Consider the following 18,908-nt stretch of genomic DNA (forward strand, 5'->3'; position numbering starts at 1 on the left):
AATACTTAACTTGTTCTTCAGTGACTCTTGGTAGAATGTGTTATAAATACTTTTCATCCCAATCCACTCCAGTCCTTTTCCAGCAGGTTGTCTGATCCAAGCTGCATAGTAGCTGTAGAAAGAATAAGAGACCTGACATGTGATGGTCAGAGGCTGGCCTGACTGCACAGTCAAAGAGGCCGGCTGTGTCAGCTGTTCACACTTCACCCCTGTGGATAAAAGTATATATTAATTCAACTGACAATGCAAATAAACTCAGTGTGCCCATATAGTTTTTTCATCAGTGAGACTCACAGGATGCAGCAGCAGCAGAAGCAACAGAGCTACAGAGAACATGTTGGTGTTGAAGGTGATGGGAGTTTCTCTTCTCCTGCAGCTGACAGCATTAGAGCAAGTCTTTAAATCAGAAAGTTAATTTGCATAATTAACTTTCTGTCCGTATTTTTTGACAAACCAATATGGCACTACTGCATCCGTGAATTTCTAAAGCTATGAAGGTATTAATTGTGTGACTGTAAAACAATGAAATATTTTGTTTTTAGGACTTTTGTATTTGGACTGGCAACATGTCAAGGGTGTATCACACCTGTTGCTCGTTGACCACTGGAGATAGGCACCTGCCTCTCTTGTGACCTTACAAGGAAAAGTGAGCTCACATTTTTCTCTCCTTATCATTTGACAAATGGAAGAGTTATCATAAATGGAAGATTTACCATCTTCCATTTGCTCACATTTGAAGCTATTTGAAGAGGGTCATAAACCTTTCATTTATATTCTTCTTTGTTGACTGGTGTGTTTTTTGTTTGTTTGATTATTTGTTTGTTTTATTTATTTATTTATTTAATCGTCTGACATGGTGTGACACTTTTTTGGTTCTTGACTTACACATGTGGAACAAAGATTGGTCATATTATGTTAAAATCAAATTCACTAGATGCATTTAAATGTTATAATTTGAGGGTGAAAAGTATATAAGCCATTCAATAATCTCATATCAGTGTTAGTTAAAATCAACATGCAGTTTTCATAATTACTATACGTTCTGCGATACAAGAAATATATCATTTTGTCACAAAGTAACATGAAGGGCCTATAATATTCATAAAAAGGACCATTTTGAAAAATCAAGTAATTAAAAATCAAATAATTGCAGAATCTACCAAAGATGTGTAAAACATTTGTAATAAATGCAAAAATTTAAACCATTTCCTTTTAAATATGTGAAGTTAATTGTCTAAAAGTGTCTCCTCTAGTCAACAGTTGTAGAACAGGTGTTGAGGTTGTGAGGAGTTTTTGTTCAGCTCTGCTGCTTGTTTGTGTCACTGTGGCTCTGGCACAGTAATACACAGCAGAATCATCAGGCTGCATATTCTGTCCGTTCAGAGTCACTGTGTTACTGGAGCCATCCAAACTGATGCTGAACTTGTTCTTCAGTGAATCTTTGTAGTATTTGGTACATCCAATGCATTCCATCCCAATCCACTCCAGTCCTTTCCCTGCAGGCTGTCTGATCCAAGCTGTGTACCAGTCGTCCGGAGAATAAGAGACCTGACAGCTGATGGTCAGACTTTGACCTGGCTGCACAGTTTGAGAAGTTGGCTGGGTCAGCTGTTCACACTTCACACCTGTGAAAGGAAACCATTTAAAATTGTTACCAGCAGGGAATCATTGTGGTGTGATTATTGTATCACTCTTTGTAAGACTCACAGGATGCAGCAGCCAGCAGCAGCAGCAGAGTTACAGAGGACATGTTGCTGTTGAAGGTGATCGGATGGGAGTTTCTCTTCTGCAGCTGACAGATGAAGCCTTTAAACCAGGACACTTCATTTACATAAACACCCTGCCAGTACTTTTAGAGATCAATAGATCTGTTTATTCTGTTTTTCAAGCATGCAGTAAGATGCAAAGTTAACACTCCATTATTTCATGGTTATGAAAACAACATATTGTGTTTGTTGTTTATTATCTCTTGATCTACTTTTTCTAGTTTAGAAGTCATTTTCACAGCTACCACCATTGTTTTACATCATAAAACCTTTTGTGAACTATTTTGAACTCTTTAGTTCCTGTGTGGCTTATTTCAGTCTAAAATATTAATACATTTTATTACCAATGTTATGTTTCTAATATTGATATTTCTATTTTATAGAAACAGTGAAAGTTTGTTAATCTTTTGTCTGTTTTGTTACAATCCAAAACATATTCTTCACTTGTCATTTTCTACCCATTTTGTGGGATAAAATCCTTATTCTATAGCTTATCTGAAAAAAAGTTTAGAAGAAAAAAAACTAGATAATGTAAAGCACTTTGAGTGGTAAAAGTGACAGAAAACTGCTTAATAAAGTGAATCTATTTCCATTTCGCTAAATCAATTTGTAGCCTTATAGTGCCTCCTCTGGTCATTTATGAGTACTGCATGTCTCCAAGCTATGGGTGGTGATTTATTTGTTGGTTTTTTTCTTTCTTTCTATCTTTATGTACAGCTTTGCTGCTGTGTTCTCTGGATTCATGTGTGGGAGGCATAACCGTAACTGACACTGATACTCATCCACCACCTTTTCAACTCTTTTCCTCTGCACATCCTGCAGGTGTCCAGGTCATAATAGACCTGACAGTTGCTGGTAATATGTTGACCTTATCACACAGTGACAGAGACTGACTCTTGTGACACCTGAAACAATAACTTATGACAGTTTAATATTAGGTCAGCAGCAAAGCTACTGATCTGCATGTTGAAGTAGTTTCTCTTGTTCTGTAGCTGAATAAATGACATTAACTTTGAAAATCTTGTGTGTACTTTGTAAATTTCCACAATGGCAAAACAAGACAGTAAGTATTTTTGACTTATTCTGTTCATTCAGGCAAGCAAAGTCAGTCATGTCAAATCAATATCACTCATTTTAAATCAATTCTGCGAGAAGCAAAAAATATACTATAGCCTTTTTCTTGACTTTTGTGTATTTGAATTCTTCTGGTTGTTTTTCTCTCTACAATATTTACAGTATAAAAACCAGGAAGAGTCATGTATCAAAGGTGTTTGATTATTTATTTCCTTTCTCTCTTGTGTTTCTGTTTGTATTTTGCCTGCCTCGGTATCTACATTTAAGTATCTGATTTATGTATCTTTCTATATACATTATCAAACAAGAATAAGTGATTGCTTCTAGTTGTAACATATATTCATTAAAAAAATTAAAAGTTTTATAATACCTGACAAGAAAAGGTGTTATTCTCAGTGTGTTCAACCCAGTGTTAGCTGTCATCCAGCACCCCCTATAGGTTTATTTAAAAATAACATGTCTCGTGTTTTTGCACAGTCTCTGATATGTTTAAGCACTTTGTCTCTTCCTTTGCGTGGCAATATTTTTGCAGAATCATCTGGTTTTAAGCTAGAGAGTCTCAGATGTGCAATGCTGTTACAGTCACCTCTACTGATCTCCAAATATCCCCACAGACTGCTGTCATAAGTGTAATAACTAGAAACAGGTGAGCCAAACCCCTTTGACTCCAGTGCTTTTCCCTCAGGTTGCTTGATCCAGTCCATGTCACAGCAAGTAAAATGAAACTCAGATCCTCTGCAGGACAGATTTAGAGTCTCTCCAGACTTTTCTACTGGAAGGAAGTGATTCCACATTATGCTACTACACTATCTTGTAACATAAAAAGAAGGCAGATGATATAGTGAGATAATTGTCTGGACGTTTAATCCCTTTGCTAATCATATAACTGTGTTTAAAGCAGAAAAACTCACAGGGCAGTCAGAAAACAAGTAGATGTAAAGTGTGTTCTTCACTGTGAAGGTGGAGATGAAACCAATGATGGGCCACAAAAAGAACAACATCACTCAGCAAAACAGAAGCACAACCACAGATATTTGCATCAGACTATCAGTTCTCTGAGATTAACTACACATTACTCTGGTTCTTTGGTTAATCAGCTTTTATTTTGTACAAACACTGTAAGTAAAAGTTAAATCATGTGTATGACATCCAAATTGTTCAAAATAACCCATTAATTGGAGGTCAGTTAAATATTATACAACTTTACCAAAATCTTTAAGCATAACAACAAATTACTAAATATGCATTTGAATTTACTCTCAAAATTATATTTGTCAATATTTCATGAAAAAATATTTCTAACCACAACATTTATTGTATGAAACAACAATGTATATTTTGATCCATTCATGTCATCCATTGTTTATTTTACTTATTGGACCCTTGTTTGTTAAAGTTTTCTCTCAGCAGAACTTAATTAAGTTCAAAGTTTGGATTAAATAATGTTTCTTGTATGAGGTCAAAGGTCAATGATATAATCAGGTCAGTCATTTTTCATTTAGAGCTGGTTCCTAAGACCATTACATTTATCTAAATACTTTTGAAAACCATATTAATATATGTTGCTTGATGCCTGTGACTGCTTTTAGTTTTGTCCTAATTTCAGAGACATTTTTTAAATTCAGTTCTTATAAACTCTAAAATCTCCTTTTGACTATTTTCTTCTAATGGAAGAAAATTGAACTCTTTGATGGTGTACAAAAAATGTGACAGAAGAAAAAAGTATGAAAATAAAAATCTGTCTTTTTCATTAATTTTGTTTCCCACTAGTAAAAAATAAAATAAAACTATTAAAATCTGTTTCTAGTTTAAACATTAATATAGTATTTTAGCCTGAGACGTCTGTGTGTGACAACAGGATGTGTTGAGGAGTTATCTGAGCTCAAATGAGGGTTGAAGATAAATGCCTAAAAGGTTGATATCTCACATTTTTAATGTTTCATCAAAAAGAAAGTCGCAAAATATGAGGTATTTCCTTCACCGACCTACTGCTTGATCATTTTATGTCAAGATGTAAGTCAGGAAGCAGCTTGAACTGAGAGCTACAGCTGACATTCAAATGAAAGGAGTCAGATGCGTTTCTGCCGTCTGAAAGTTTTATTTATATTTCTGGTGGTTTTCACAAAGTTTCACAGCTGCAGGTGTTTTCTCAGAGGTACACAGAGAAAGAGGAATCGGCTCTCTGAAGGGAAACTGGAAACCTACAAGACTTAACTGATAACGGCCGGTCACGCTATAAAGGCTTGAAGGGTCGTTATCTGAAAAAACTGATGTCTTCTCTGATCTGGTAAAAAGAAAACCTCAAAAGTTCTTGTTTGCATTTACATATTTAATGTTTTCAACACACATGAAAATTAAAAACTACAAAAGATGCCATAACAGTGATTCTTGCTGTACGTTGTTATCACCAGCTCTAAAAGAAGACAGCATTGTTTAACTGTATATGGAAACATAAGTTACAGATTGTTAAGAGATCATCAATATACTGTATTGAAATGTAAACAACATTACAGCACTTTTAGGATGGCAACACTTTGATAACTACAGTAAAAACATAAAATTACTCATGTGCATTTCTAAGAAAACAGATAACTGCTACGTTTTTGAAGAATACATGTTAAAAAGCATAAACAGATCTGACTGGAAATGTACAACTTTGTGATGGTTCATCCATTCCAATAGACAAGAAAAGACTACTGTGTTTGTCGCACATTCCTCTGCTCTTGTTTCATCTAAAAAAAAGAAAAGAAAAAAGCAAATAAAAAATGTATACATCTTGCAAAAATGTTGCTGCAGTTCTGAAACATTAAGAGACATTAAGTTATTGTACATTAAAAAATAATGTATTCTTTCTGTTTGTCAGCAAACAACAGCCAGCAAATGTACCTTGTGCAGGGTGAGCATTAAGCTGTATGACAGACTGAATATGAAGAGGAATAGGAAAGACGAGGCCATGAACCAAAGGCTGCTGTATTCATCTTCATCACCACCTTTATCTTTGCTGTTCAGAGGAAATGTCAGACTGGAGAAATCTGATAAAAACACAACAGGAACCGATTAGATAAATTCCATGTGTAGAATTTTATTTACTAGTTCTGATGTCTGAAGGTAAGTTGTTGCACCGGATTTAGCTTAAGGGTATTAAAGTAAACGGGGCTGTACACATATGTAGTTTTTTTGGTTGAAAACCATGTATCTATTATTATGCATCTATTTTCTATCACATCAGTTATTTGATATTTTTCATTTGAAATGATAAGAAAAATATTTTTAAAAATACACTGAAACTTCTAGCTGTAATATGACAAAATAAAAGTTTACAGGGTTTGAATATTTTTACAAGGTGCTAATGTATGCAATAAAGAAAAAAATATTTCTAAGTGCAAAAAATATGCATAGTTTAACACTGCTGCCTAGCAACAAGAAGGCCGTGAACTAGAATCTCAGCCTGGGATCTTTCTGCATGGAGTCTGCATGTTCACTCTGTGCATGTGCTGGTTCTCTCCATACACTCTGACTTCCTCCCAAAGACCAAAAACATGACTGTAAGTTTAAGTGGTTTCTGTGTGTGCATGGTCTTTCCTGTGGTGACCTGTCTGGGTCACCTTTCACCTAATGACCAAGAGATGTTACACCTGCCACCCTGTGGCCAAGCAAGGACAAACAGGTATAAACAATGAATGGATGGGTTTTTTTTGCACATGGGTAACTTGAACCTCAGTTCTTCCTCATTAGATCCATATAAAGAAAAAAAACTTTGACAATAGGTTGGCTAAAAGTTTTCTAAGCTACTTGTCATTGTTAAAGAAAAAATATTGATTTTATTAACGTTCCCAATATTTTAAAACTCTGATTATTATTTATTTTCACCTTTGTTATTTATTCACAAGCATACAACAAAGTATTTCCATGCAACATTTATTTAAAACATTTGACAGCTGGACACGTTGACAGAGACAAATCATTGTTGAAAACTGAACAGAACAACAACAAAACAGACAAAATGACTTGTGAATATTCACAAAAGACACTTTCACAAGGACAGAACAACATATTTGCAAAAAAATGCTGAATCTAGACATCACACTCAGTAGCGTTACCCATGGCCCGAGACACTCCACTGGGTTTCATGGGATTCCCACGGCCGGCAGGCCACACGTTGCAATAGAAGACGTAGCCTCCGCTCCACTTCTCCTTGTTGGTGGCGTAAACACTTACAACTGAGTAGCCATTTTTGGTCTTTCTTGGTGGAAAGTCGATGCCATCGTAACACACTGAGCTACTTTGTCCAACATCTTCAGTCCAGGCAATATAGTAATCCTGAAGGACATCACTGGAAACCAAACACACCAGAGTGACCTGAGCTGATGCTTCTTTGCCAATATCCTTCTCTGGAAGCACGTGGACTGTTACTTTTGGCTCTGTGCCGTCTGAAAGAAATAAAAAGATCAAGTTCAAACCATAAATCTTTTTATTAAGACAGAAGACAACCCCCTAAAAAATATTAATACATTTTTTATGTTAACTCACACCATAAACATTCGCCTCAGTGAATTTTATTGGTATTGTATCTGTAAACCCAACAGAAAGTTGATGTCAGCATGACTTTAAAGTGAATGCAAAGAGAAAACATGGCTTTCAACATTTTCCACCAATATAAATCTAAAAAGTGTGGTGTGTGTATGTATTCAAAAGCCCATGGTAACTCTGGAGGAGCTCCACAGTGAGGAGCTATGAAAATATAAGAAGAATCCCAAAATGTCTCAAAGATCAAGAGGCATAGATATTTTTACAATGCACTACATATGCAGGCCATCTGAACTCTACATCCCCTCTGTTATCGGCTCTATTTATGAGTAACATACCTCCTTTGTTGACAGTCAGGTCTTGAATAACTGGTCCCACGTCTTCTGCTACAGCAGAACATCTCACTTTGCTCACTGTCCTCCAGTCGGAGGAATTAAAAGTGATGATGCTGTGTTTACTGCCTTCAAACATTGTTGCTTCCTTAATCTTACTTCTCATAAGTTCTCCATTAATCTCCCAGGTGATTTCAGTCCCTGACACAATGTCATTGTCCTGTCCAGAGACGACACACTCCAACTCTGCCTGGTTGTTGCTGAACATTTTTTTAGGACTCGGAGGTTTCAGTGTCACTGTGGTAGGAGCTGCAAAACAGAAATAAATGATTTAAATACAAGTCACATGAAATATTTGATCTGTTCACAAAATTTGTCAATATCTGAGACACGCTTTACCTTTTGAAGCTTTCTTTGTGTAAGTTTTTCCAAGGTAAGTCACTTCATATGAGTAAACAGCTTCACTCTCCCAGTCAGAGCTCTTCAATTTTAGGACGCTGGCGGCTGAATACGAGTCTCCGAGTTTTTTGGGAGGCCATTCATTGTGTCCAGACACTTCACTGCCATTCCTTTTCCATTTGGTTAAAAGATTTTCAGAAGAAAAATCCTCAATGACGCACACAAGTGTCTGACCGTCTCCAGTTGTCACCGAGAGTACAGTCAGTTTTGGGGTACAGGAGGCCCCTGAGTGAGTGAGGAAGAGCAGAGAAAAAATGTCAATGTGACTCAGATGTGTTTATATGACATACAAAATATTATGAAGAAAAAGACAGGGAAAAATCAGGATCTAATAGGAATTAAAATATTAAAACTAATTACGAACTACTTACATTTTGCATCCACAGTCTTGGTGCCACCAGGATGAGTCACTGAACATCGATAAGACTTTAGATTTGCTTCAGATCTGGACATTTGAACCAAACTGACTTCTGTAAATCTGTTGTTTGTTTCTACTGCAGGATAACGTACAGAATCCAGTGGTGCTCCACTCGCATCGCTCCACTCAAAAGAAAGACTCTGTGGGTAGAAGTCAAGAGCCATGCAGCTGAGGGTGACTTTATCTCCAGATGCAGGACTGAACCAAACCATCGGGACCAGAACCGGAGGTACAGGTGGTTCTGTCAAGAAAAAAGAAAAAAAAACATTAGGAAAGACCTAATGTAATTAACTGATCAATAACCATTAAGAAATATTTACTCTTTGATTCCCAAAGCCAAATTCTAATATTTACAACTAATAAATATTTAAAATTGTGCTGATAAACTTCTTTAATCCTCCAATAAGTAAATAAGTAAAATAAAATAAAAAGATACATTCTACATCATTTTCTTTCATTTAGGATTTTACATTTTATTTGTCCAAAATAATTACATATGACTCTTTACACTGTTATTAGCTCCCAGTAATCGTATCCCCCTATTCAGTTAATCTGAACAACATTTTAATTTAACAATAAATGTAAATATATTTTAAAATCTTATATGGAGAAAAATTGCGGAGTATTGTGCGTGTTGATTTATTTGCATCAATTTATGTTTTTATTTTTAAAGTTAGCATTACAGGTTTTTCTTTATGTGTGAATTTACACATGTTGTAGTTGAAGCCAAGCAAAATAATAAAAGTCTGCTGTTTTATGACACATTTACTGTTTTACTATTGTAATAGGATTTAATGTAAAAAATAAAAAATAAAACATTAAAACATGCTCAGCATGTCCTTCAGGTATTTGATAACAAAATAATTGGGTAACAAAGTAAAATAAGAACATTTTCTAATATCTAAAAAATGCAGCTTACCTGAAGTCACTGTGACTCTGGTCCCTTCACCCCAGTAATCTAAGGCATCACAGTGCTGCCATCTCATTCACTATCTGAACAAAAACACCAAACATATTAAAGCATGTTACATGTTAAAATGCAGTTAAAGAAAATACAGAGCAGGTATGTTCTAACATCAGCATGATATCCCGGTGAGTCTTTGAATTTGTGTGATTCAATTAAACTTCGACGCTTTTAATTATGTGCAGGAGCGACAGAGAGAGCAACTTTTACATCTACTCACAAACATACTTTTTATGATTTTATGAGCTAAAAAGAAGTTTGTTTTTTTCCTTTAACACATGTAGTAAAAAACAACAAGCTTATCTTTAATTTTATTTTGAAAAAAATATGATTTCTTTTGTTGTGCTTTGACCTCTTTCTTTTGGTAGCTTTTTGTATTGCCATATTTCTTAGTGGCATAGCCTCCTGCCCACCACAGTGATAAACCGCCATACAAAAACCACCAGGTCAGATTTACATTAAACTTTGCAGAATCTTGTTCTAGAATGGTGGAGAATTTTATGCTTTTGTGGAGAGAGAAAACTAGATCTTTTGAGGTATGTCCTGCAGGATATAAGGTCTCAGATTAGGCCCAGACTTTGCTGGGAGAAATATTAAAACAGCTGGATGAATATTTTCCTGCCAGAGGAACCACTATTCTAGGTCTATTGTCAAATTCAATTCTTTTTTAATGTATTTATTGTCTAGGTAGTGAAATCTAACCCAAATCTAGAGTTAATTAAAAATTTTATTCAGTCTGAAACTTTTATTAGAATAATCCTGAGAAAGAAACTAAGGATTAGGGTTGGGTACAGTGCTGTGTAGAAATGAAAAAGGAAATTATCAAGCCATCCATCTGGTGATGCACCTGTTGCACTCTGTCATCCCTGAAAGCCAGAAAACAACTCCAGATGTGCAAAGAGGAAGAGATTAAGTTCATTGTGAATTCTGACCATTTAACACAGAAGCCAACTTTTTAATTGTGAAGGGAATGTAACTAAATTATAATCACCAGTTGTTGTTTTTTATATATCAGCCACAGCTGTTTTTCTGACACTTTCACTCATTCACAAACAATTTTAATTGGATCTTTTTCTTAATGTTGAGCTGATTCTTTTTGTACACTACATTAAATATGAATGAGAATATGCTTTAGCTGTGATTTCATCGCTTGTTTTTCTCTGGGAGGTTTTTACACTGGTGTTGTGGCGTTTTGAGTCACTGTGCTGTATGAGCACAGAAGTAGAGGGCAGAGTCTTCCTCTGTCAGACTCCTGATGCTGAGGTCTGCAGAGCTGCTGGACACGTCATATGAGAGAGTAAAACGACTTTGAAAGGATGAAGAATATTCTTGCCATGACAGTGACTGTCTTCCGATCCACTCAAGAGTTTTCCCTGTCTTTTGCCGTGTCCAGTGAACAAACTCGTTAGCTTTGTCAAATCCATTCACAGAGCAGGATAGCTTTGCTGCTTCTCCGGGCTTTTTCACCACAGAGGGCGACTGCTCCAGTTTGATCTGACCCAAGACTCCTGAAAGTAAGGAGATGATGTTGGACAAAAGACAAAAATCATAGAAAAACACAATTACCAAAGAGTATCCAGCACATAAAAGGCTTGTGCTTCTCACCATGAATGGCGACTGCAACTAATAAAGTCCTGATTTCTAGATTTGTCATTCTGCGTTAATGCAAGCCCGCTGGTTTCTGGTTAGCGTTAGCGCTCCAGTCAAAAATAAACCAGCTTCTTGTTGTTCTGCCACAGTAACTTGCTGGTATAAAAGCCCTTCCCCTACTGCTTTAAATAAGGGAAGTACTTCTAAATTATTTACATTCATATACAATTTACAAAAGGAGGAACATAAATGGTATCTTTGAAAAGCAACATCACACAAACAAACATGAAGGATTAAGGGTTTATTTTTCATGTTAAATGATTTTGCTCCATTAATTATTAATTGTCCTTTTTTCTAACCACCTTGACTTAAAAATAAAATAAAATATTGGTATTTTATTTAAAAAAATAAAATATTCATATCTGCCTTATAAAGACAACAAGAAGTTGACTTTATAGCTATTGATATACAAAAACTAGTCCTCCAGCTCTTGACAGGACCAAAATATATCTGACTGTAAACTTCATTAGACAAAGTTCTTAACTCCCTTGAGGGAGTTTTTCTGCCTTGTAGTCATGAAGCTTTTTGGAAACAAGCACGCTGAAGGAGTGTGAAAACTGTGCAGAGAGAGAGTCAAGAGGCCGGGATGTATGAGATAAATGAATGAATGAATGTTGGGACATTTCTGTCCCAGTTCTTTCTGTTGCACAATATTTAATTAAATCAGGATTATTTTGGAGTCAAATAACATTACTATGGCAACTGATAAAATAATTGACAGTAGCGATTTGTTGAATCTCTCTGCAACATTTGACAGTTTTGATTCCAACATTTAGACTGCTAAACTTTGATCCATTTCATTATTCATCTGTCTTTTGCAATTATTGTGCATTTCAGATCATCTATTTGTTTTTTTTATTTCTATTGTTTTATTACTCTGCTACACCTACTATTGAATTATTTACCAGAGAAATTTCTACTAGTAAGAAATTAGACATTTAAATCATGTTACAGATGCCTTTCACTAAAATAAAGTCACGTTAGGTGGAGAATGCTTTTTTTTATGATGGCTGGAATAAAAAACAACCTGCATTGTCAATTTTTATCAAAGTTCTGCACAGATAATTAAATGAAATGAATATGATTGTCTGTGTTAGGTCTTAGTTCTGCTATGTCTTATTCCTTTATAGTCTGGCTTTCTCCCTCCGTCCTAAAACATGACTGAATTGCCATTGTGCATGGCTGTCAATTTAAAGTAGCCATTTTTGTCCAATGACTGCTGCAGAAAAACACCAGCCTCCAACCACCAGCCACTGACCATGTGAAGCTATGGTCCCCATTAAGCCTATGCTGTCTCTCCGGACAAAAGCTGAAAAGATAATCCACACGAGACGTCACCGCACATCGCTGCAGAGTTCACCACTGCTGGATTCATACACAGAGAGACCCTCGTCCTCAACAAAGACACCTTGAAGATATAGGCTGGTGGAATGTAAGGCAGGAAATTTTTCTAGTGAGCTACAGCCGTTAGAAGAGGATTTAGACTCAGCATCTCATCATGAGCATTAAGCAGCCCTGCATCTTTCTTAGAGGAGGAGCAAAGAGGACACAAGTAAGTCAGGAGAGTTTGATGATTTAACAGTAAAGGGTGCAGCATTTGCTTTTTGGTTTAGTATCTTGATCAGTCCAAATGATTTCAGAAAATTCAAATTCAATCAATGGCTAATCTTTCTGTTCACATCTTTGATTTGCAGCCAGCTTTTTGGTGACCTTTGATTTACTGTACAAATGTCAAATAACTGTACTGTAGTTTGAGAAGAGCAAACTTCCTGCAAGTTATGGGGAGTTATGAGTACTCAAGTTCTTTCTGCTCAAACACTGAATTTACTTAAAACCAGGTCATTGGATTTTGTACTTTTATTGCAATCGTCACTCATGTCCAGATTTTGACTAAAGTTAAGAATCTCATAGAAAGTCTGAGCTGAAGACTTTATCCTTTATTTATTTCATAAATAAAGGATAAAAGATTATTTTATATATTTATTTAACAATCAACAAAGATTCAAGATATTTTATGTGTAATTTTGTACATTTTTCATGAAACTACCAGAAGATAACTATGAAATTGACATATTTTAGTTTTATTGACAGATTACTATTTTCCATATATTTCTGATTATGTATACATTACATTTCAGATAATATATGTTTCATATATGAAGCTTATATATTTTTCAAATGGACACAATGTGCAGCATTGAACAAAATATAACATTATTGTGTAACTGTATGTATCACTTAATCTGAGGTAAATGTTTGTCTTTGAAACAAAGTTTTTGTTGCTTTACAGACAAGAAATCTCACTCGGGACGAGCTAGAAGGTAATATCAAGACAGTGTTTTCAGCTGTGTTTAACCACTGAGTTAATGAAGCTTTTAAGTTTTGACAATTCCCTGTTTTCTGTGTTTGTGTGATCTATAGAGCTACGTGAAGCCTTTATAGAATTTGATAAAGATAAGGATGGTTTTATCACCTGCAAAGACTTGGGGAACCTGATGAGAACCATGGGCTACATGCCGACTGAGATGGAGCTGATTGAACTGAGCCAAAATATTAACATGAACTGTGAGTGAACTGTGTATTGAAGTCATTAAAACAATATAGGTTAATCCCAGGTCAAATATAAGAAGTTCCATTGATGTTACTTTGTCTTATCTGCAGATAATTAAAGATAATGCATGCTAAAGCCATTTTTCTAAAAGGAATGCCACAATCAGTCATTGCATCTTTTTTAAGTTTTCCCAAAAGAAAAATTAACTAATTCACCTTTTTTTAACAATTTAAATGCAAACCTCTGTTTACAGGATTTGCATTGGGCTGTTTTATAAATGCATACCTATAGAGTATAAATGTTAATGTCAATCACAGTAGCTCACTGTGATGTAAAATAAACCGAATGTTTTTGTCATTTTACTGGCTTGTTGTCGTAGTGGGGGGACGGGTAGACTTTCAAGATTTTGTGGAACTGATGACCCCCAAGCTTCTGAATGAAACCGCCGGGATGATCGGGTTGAAAGAACTCAGGGATGCTTTCAGAGAGGTGAGCTCAACGTATAGTACATTTTATTTATATCTATGTGCAATATGGAACCCCACTGGTGATATTAAATGTACTTATTAAAAATGCTTAAAATTGGTTCTTTTTGTGTAGTTTGATATAGATGGGGACGGATCCATCACCTCCGAAGAGCTGAAATTCGCTATGATAAAGCTGTTAGGCGAGCAGACGAGTGAGAAAGAAATAGGAGAGGTGGTCAAAGAAGTCGATGACAATGGAGATGGAAAAGTTGACTTTGAGGGTAAGAAAGAAGAAGACATAATCACAGTGAAATATCAGCATTATGTAACCATCTGTACTCAGATGTGAAGTCAGGGAGGATTGCTTTGTGAAATTGCATAATTAATGTGGTTCAGAATGCGGCAATGTTACATAAAAGAGGATTACAATTAACTTCTTTCTAATAATACATTGTAATCTGCTGGCTTCCTGCTGGCAGAAAACTTTTATTTCCCCCAAACTGGTCTCTGGTCATTTCTGATTTTCTTAATCTGACTGCAGTTTATTGAAAAGGGGCTAGGATTTATTAATTAGAGTTTGTCATTGAATTATGGTGCAAAATAACTTGGCTTTTGTTATCAATTATTGCTACAGTGAAATGTGTTTTATTGAATGAAATCTACATTAATCTAACAGAATTTATTTGAGGTTTATGAAGATGAATTGATTTAACTTGAGTTGACTTGATTTTTTTAATGTGATTTGATCTGATTTGATTTGAGTTTTAATTAGTTTAGGTGAAATGAAGCGACTTGAACTCAAGTTTAGCTGAGCTGAGTTGAGTTGCCTTGACTTGACCTTTATTGATTTGATGAGTTGACGTGAGTTGAGTTAAATAAACAGACCTTGACTTAAGCTGAGCTTAAAATTTCTTGTTAGAAATTGCTGTGGGGGGAAATTATTGTATTGAATGAAATAAACTTTAATTTAATTATTTGAGTTAACTTGAATTGAGATGGTTTTCTTTCAGGTAAATTGATTTAAACTGACTTGAGCTGAGTTCACTTGATTTGATTTGATTTGTTTTGTTTTGTTTTGTTTTGTTTTGATTCGATTCGATTCGATTCGATTTGATTTGTTTTGATTTGTTTTGATTTGTTTTGATTTGATTTGATTCGATTCGATTTGATTTGATTCGATTTGATTTGATTGGTTTGATTTGATTCGATTTAAGTTTAGATGTCTTGATTGAGGTGAACTGAGTTCAGTTAAGGTTTTATGTTTTCTTTTTGTTGAATTTTTCTGTTTTTTGAAGAGCAACAAAATTTGACTAATTAACTTCTTTGTTGTGTATTTGTTGTTTTACATTATAAATTATAATCTGAATCATTCCTAATTCTCGATTTCCTCGTTAAAGAAGTTGCTGTGTGGCCCCTGTTTTCTGTTTGGATGAATTAGCTGAACAATCTGCTGTTTATTTTCCCTCCAGAGTTTGTGAAAATGATGTCAAAGAAATGAGGGCAACAAAATGAAGACAGAAGAGGATCCAAGTTGTTTTAATTTTTATCTGACAAACTCTTCTTTTTGTAGATAATTTGAATTTCTAGTTACATTAATAGTATGTTTATTTAATTTATTACAAAAAAAGTTGTTGAAAAATGATGGGCAAAATTTTCAGCAGTAGTTCTTAATTTGAGAAAATAAGAAATAAACTTTGTTGATGTATAATTTCACAGTTTTCTGTTACATTTGTTATATTTTTACCTTTTGTTATCCAGAACATTTTCATTGAGTTACCAGTTTGTGTCATTTGTTGAAAAAATGTGGTTCAACTATCTATGAAAAAAAGTAAAGAAAATGATGTTTTAACAGTAATTGTAAGGACTTTGAATTGAATCTTATGCTGTAAAAATAAACTTAAGCAAGTTACTTGAGCCTTAGATAATTACATGATAGGGAGGAAGAAGCTAATGCACATGCACTTTACTAACTTGAAACATTTTTGATGTACTAGATGTACTAGGAAAATCTTTTCATATGAAAACCCGTTTACATTCAATTTTCCAACAACTAATATGTAACTGGTGATTAATGTGGATAACTGGATGTATCATAATACAGTAATGTTTTAGTGGCTCTCTGTTGTGTAACGTTAGGTTGTCTTTATTATAGATTTTGTCTTGACATTTTTCTTCCACTCTCTTTTAGATATTAAGCTCATGTGAATGACTCAATATTTACATAATTATATCATGTACAGACAATGAATACTAAATTTGCTTCTAAGATTTTTTGTAGTGAGACAATCCGACAGGTTGATTAAATGATTATGATATTAAGCATATATTTTCTCATACTTGTTAAACAGCCCTGAACAACTGACAGTGGGAAATCTTAGCTGTCAGTGTTTCTGTCTTATGCAGTGGCAGCTGGAAACGATTGTGGTCGACAGAAGTACTTCAGTCATGATGGACTGCAGCTTCTCTCACTTCATTGATTGTATCTGCAGGGAACTGCTGCTGGTTTAATGGGAATGAGCCTCCCAAAGACAAAAGCTGTCTCTGCCTCCTCAGCATCACCACAACCTTGAGTTAGGCCTGCAGTTCTTTGTCTCAGTGGTGACACCTGGAGGACAATCTGAGCAGCGAACTGTCTCCTATCTACTTTTTACCCCCAAACTTTCGTTTTACAAGGATTTTCACAGTATTTCAGGCTTGGGAATCCAAATAGGGGCCTCCGTTTTTTTCTTCTAATTATCCATTATAAAAAATTTTACTTTCAGCTTTTACTGTATTTCCACTGTAAAAGCTGGAAATACTGTAAAAATTCTGTAAGTTTAATTTAAAAATTGCTGAAATTATTGATTTTTTTTTCTTGTGTTTTACAAAAAAATTTTCAGCAGTCTTCTCTTTTTTATATAGATGTTGAAGTAGTGGCATTTTTTAATTAAGAGTACTGTATATCTTGTAATTCAAGTAAACACTTTTTAATTAGAAATAAAGTTGATTTGATTCCCCTCCTAACTGTCTACAAATCCTGTTTTGGAAAAAAAGCTTTACTGATGTGGTACTGAAGGTCTTGCTATCCACTCAACGCTTCATTTTTGAGCCATTTTCACATAATAATATGTCTAGAGCATGAATCACAATCAAAACAAACACATAAAATACAATAGAGCATGAACCACAATCAAAACAAACACATAAAATACAAAGACATTCCAAAAATGGTGTAATACTGCAAATAAAAAGCTTTTACATGTCTATATATTTTTGTTTTTTGCAGAGGAATAAGAAATATGATTGTCATATTTAGATATTCACAGACATGCAACTGATTACTGAGTGCTTTGTATCCACTAATACTTACATGTAGATTTCGTGTTAAGCATTAAAATAAATAAAACCAAAGCTTACACCCACCACATTAATCCAAGCTGAACAAGTATGACTGGCCTGATATTATGCTTCAATGTCAGACTGATGGTGAGTACAGTGAGTATTTTTTCTTCCCAACCACTTTACTCATTCTGCAGATTTTAACTAATGCTATTGCATAACAGAGGAACTATTTAATAGTGGGAATCAGCTCTGTTTGTTAAGTAAATAACAAACAGATAGTTAGATTTTAAGACACGTGAATGCAGCCAGTGGCCTTTCAACATCTCTGCATGAAATCTGGCAGAAAAGGCGATATTTTCTGTCCTACAATCTCCATTTAACTGTCAATGAGTGTCTCACTCAGCAACAAGCTGTAAGATTGTTTTTTAATTAATTTAAATTTGTAAGTTTTTTTCAAACTTTACATCGTATCTCTCTGCATAGAACAGAGACAAATGAGTTGTAGATCATGAAGCAACATACACACGACCACATGTCAACAATCTCGGGACTAATCTGTCTCTCTGGGGTGGGATTATTTCCAGATCTGTAATCCTCAACATGGGACCCTCAGAGGAACAGATGGCAGATAAGATAAAATCACCACACTAATTCTCATTTACTGTCTACAAAAAAAAAGAAAGAAGGAAAGACTGACTGAAGCATTGAGGAGATAGGAATGTTCAATGTGCTGTTTGTAGTTAAAATATATGTTTTAAATGGATGTGCAGATTTAGCTGATTTATCACTGGCATGATACGGTTGAGATTTTATTTTACACATAAAAAAAACTGCAATGAAATACTTAAAACATCTTGTGCAATTTGGGTATGTATTAAGTTATTATTACCAATTCCTTTGGTCTGTCAAAGAGTTAATCTTATTTCTGTTTCTTAATCCATGCATGTTCTAATCCTGTCTGAGGTCATAGGTCATGGGGCGCTCTCTCCTATCTCCACTGATCAGTGGACAAGACAGACCTTGGACAGGTCAGCAGGCAGTCACTTGGCCAACATAAAGAGACACAAGACAGACGTGTATACACACACACTCCTAACGGTAACTTCAGAGTCAACAATTCACTAGTTTGATAAAGCATGTGTTTTTGGAAACTGTATTACTATTACAGAGATTGCAAGCTTCGCCCTCTTTCTTCTGGATATGACTGAATTTTCTGGATATGACTGTGTCATATCCAGAAAATTGATTTTTAGTATCATCAGATCAGAGGTGACATATCTAAACATGGAGGTCTTTGTCTCAGAGTGCATTTGAAAACAGTCATCTGGCTTTTTCAGTTGGAATTCGAGCAATGTCTTCTTCCTCTCTGAGTCAGCCCA

The 18,908-nt window shown here is 35.0% G+C and overlaps 3 protein-coding genes and 1 gene segment (V, D, J or C); 1 reads left to right on the forward strand and 3 right to left on the reverse strand.

Moving 5' to 3' along the window:
• Positions 1 to 1,773, reverse strand: part of LOC114159458 (uncharacterized) — a 259,878-nt gene extending 258,105 nt beyond the window's left edge. The window contains exons 1-2 of the mRNA XM_028041437.1: positions 1,708 to 1,773; positions 1,331 to 1,625 (exon numbers count right to left, since the gene is read on the reverse strand). Of these exons, the coding sequence (XP_027897238.1) occupies positions 1,331 to 1,625; positions 1,708 to 1,750 (338 nt within the window). The 5' untranslated portion in view covers positions 1,751 to 1,773. The remainder of the gene's footprint in view (positions 1 to 1,330; positions 1,626 to 1,707) is intronic.
• Positions 1,774 to 4,722: 2,949 nt separating this feature from the next.
• On the reverse strand, positions 4,723 to 11,257 carry LOC114159491 (Ig mu chain C region membrane-bound form). Its single transcript, XM_075410514.1, has 9 exons — positions 11,146 to 11,257; positions 10,874 to 11,048; positions 9,496 to 9,569; positions 8,530 to 8,817; positions 8,099 to 8,383; positions 7,706 to 8,008; positions 6,941 to 7,270; positions 5,727 to 5,872; positions 4,723 to 5,572 (listed from the first exon to the last, which is right to left on the reverse strand). The coding sequence occupies exons 3-9, from the start codon at positions 9,560 to 9,562 to the stop codon at positions 5,534 to 5,536; spliced, it is 1,458 nt and encodes a 485-aa protein (XP_075266629.1). The 5' UTR covers positions 9,563 to 9,569; positions 10,874 to 11,048; positions 11,146 to 11,257; the 3' UTR covers positions 4,723 to 5,533.
• On the reverse strand, positions 10,738 to 11,194 carry LOC114160386 (Ig heavy chain V region 186-1-like). The segment is given in 2 exon segments: positions 10,738 to 11,048; positions 11,146 to 11,194. Coding segments are annotated over 2 exon segments (360 nt in total).
• A 1,233-nt stretch (positions 11,258 to 12,490) lies between the features above and the next one.
• On the forward strand, positions 12,491 to 15,865 carry cabp5b (calcium binding protein 5b). Its single transcript, XM_028042614.1, has 6 exons — positions 12,491 to 12,742; positions 13,481 to 13,511; positions 13,612 to 13,755; positions 14,121 to 14,230; positions 14,342 to 14,489; positions 15,678 to 15,865. Exons 1-6 carry the CDS (start codon positions 12,689 to 12,691, stop codon positions 15,704 to 15,706), a joined length of 516 nt encoding a protein of 171 aa, XP_027898415.1. The 5' UTR covers positions 12,491 to 12,688; the 3' UTR covers positions 15,707 to 15,865.
• The last annotated feature ends 3,043 nt before the right edge of the window (positions 15,866 to 18,908 follow it).

The sequence above is a fragment of the Xiphophorus couchianus genome, chromosome 16 (genome assembly GCF_001444195.1).
Source record: "Xiphophorus couchianus chromosome 16, X_couchianus-1.0, whole genome shotgun sequence".
NCBI lineage: Eukaryota > Metazoa > Chordata > Actinopteri > Cyprinodontiformes > Poeciliidae > Xiphophorus > Xiphophorus couchianus.

Coding starts and splice junctions, on each gene's coding strand:
- cabp5b (XM_028042614.1), top strand. CDS start 12,689: ATGAGCATTAAGCAGCCCTGCATCTTTCTTAGAGGAGGAGCAAAGAGG. Junction 12,743..13,480: donor GAGGAGCAAAGAGGACACAA/GTAAGTCAGGAG, acceptor GTTGCTTTACAG/ACAAGAAATCTCACTCGGGA. Junction 14,231..14,341: donor TCAGGGATGCTTTCAGAGAG/GTGAGCTCAACG, acceptor CTTTTTGTGTAG/TTTGATATAGATGGGGACGG.
- LOC114159491 (XM_075410514.1), bottom strand. CDS start 9,562: ATGAGATGGCAGCACTGTGATGCCTTAGATTACTGGGGTGAAGGGACC. Junction 8,384..8,529: donor CAAGACTGTGGATGCAAAAT/GTAAGTAGTTCG, acceptor TCACTCACTCAG/GGGCCTCCTGTACCCCAAAA. Junction 7,271..7,705: donor CCTGACTGTCAACAAAGGAG/GTATGTTACTCA, acceptor TATTTCTTTCAG/ACGGCACAGAGCCAAAAGTA.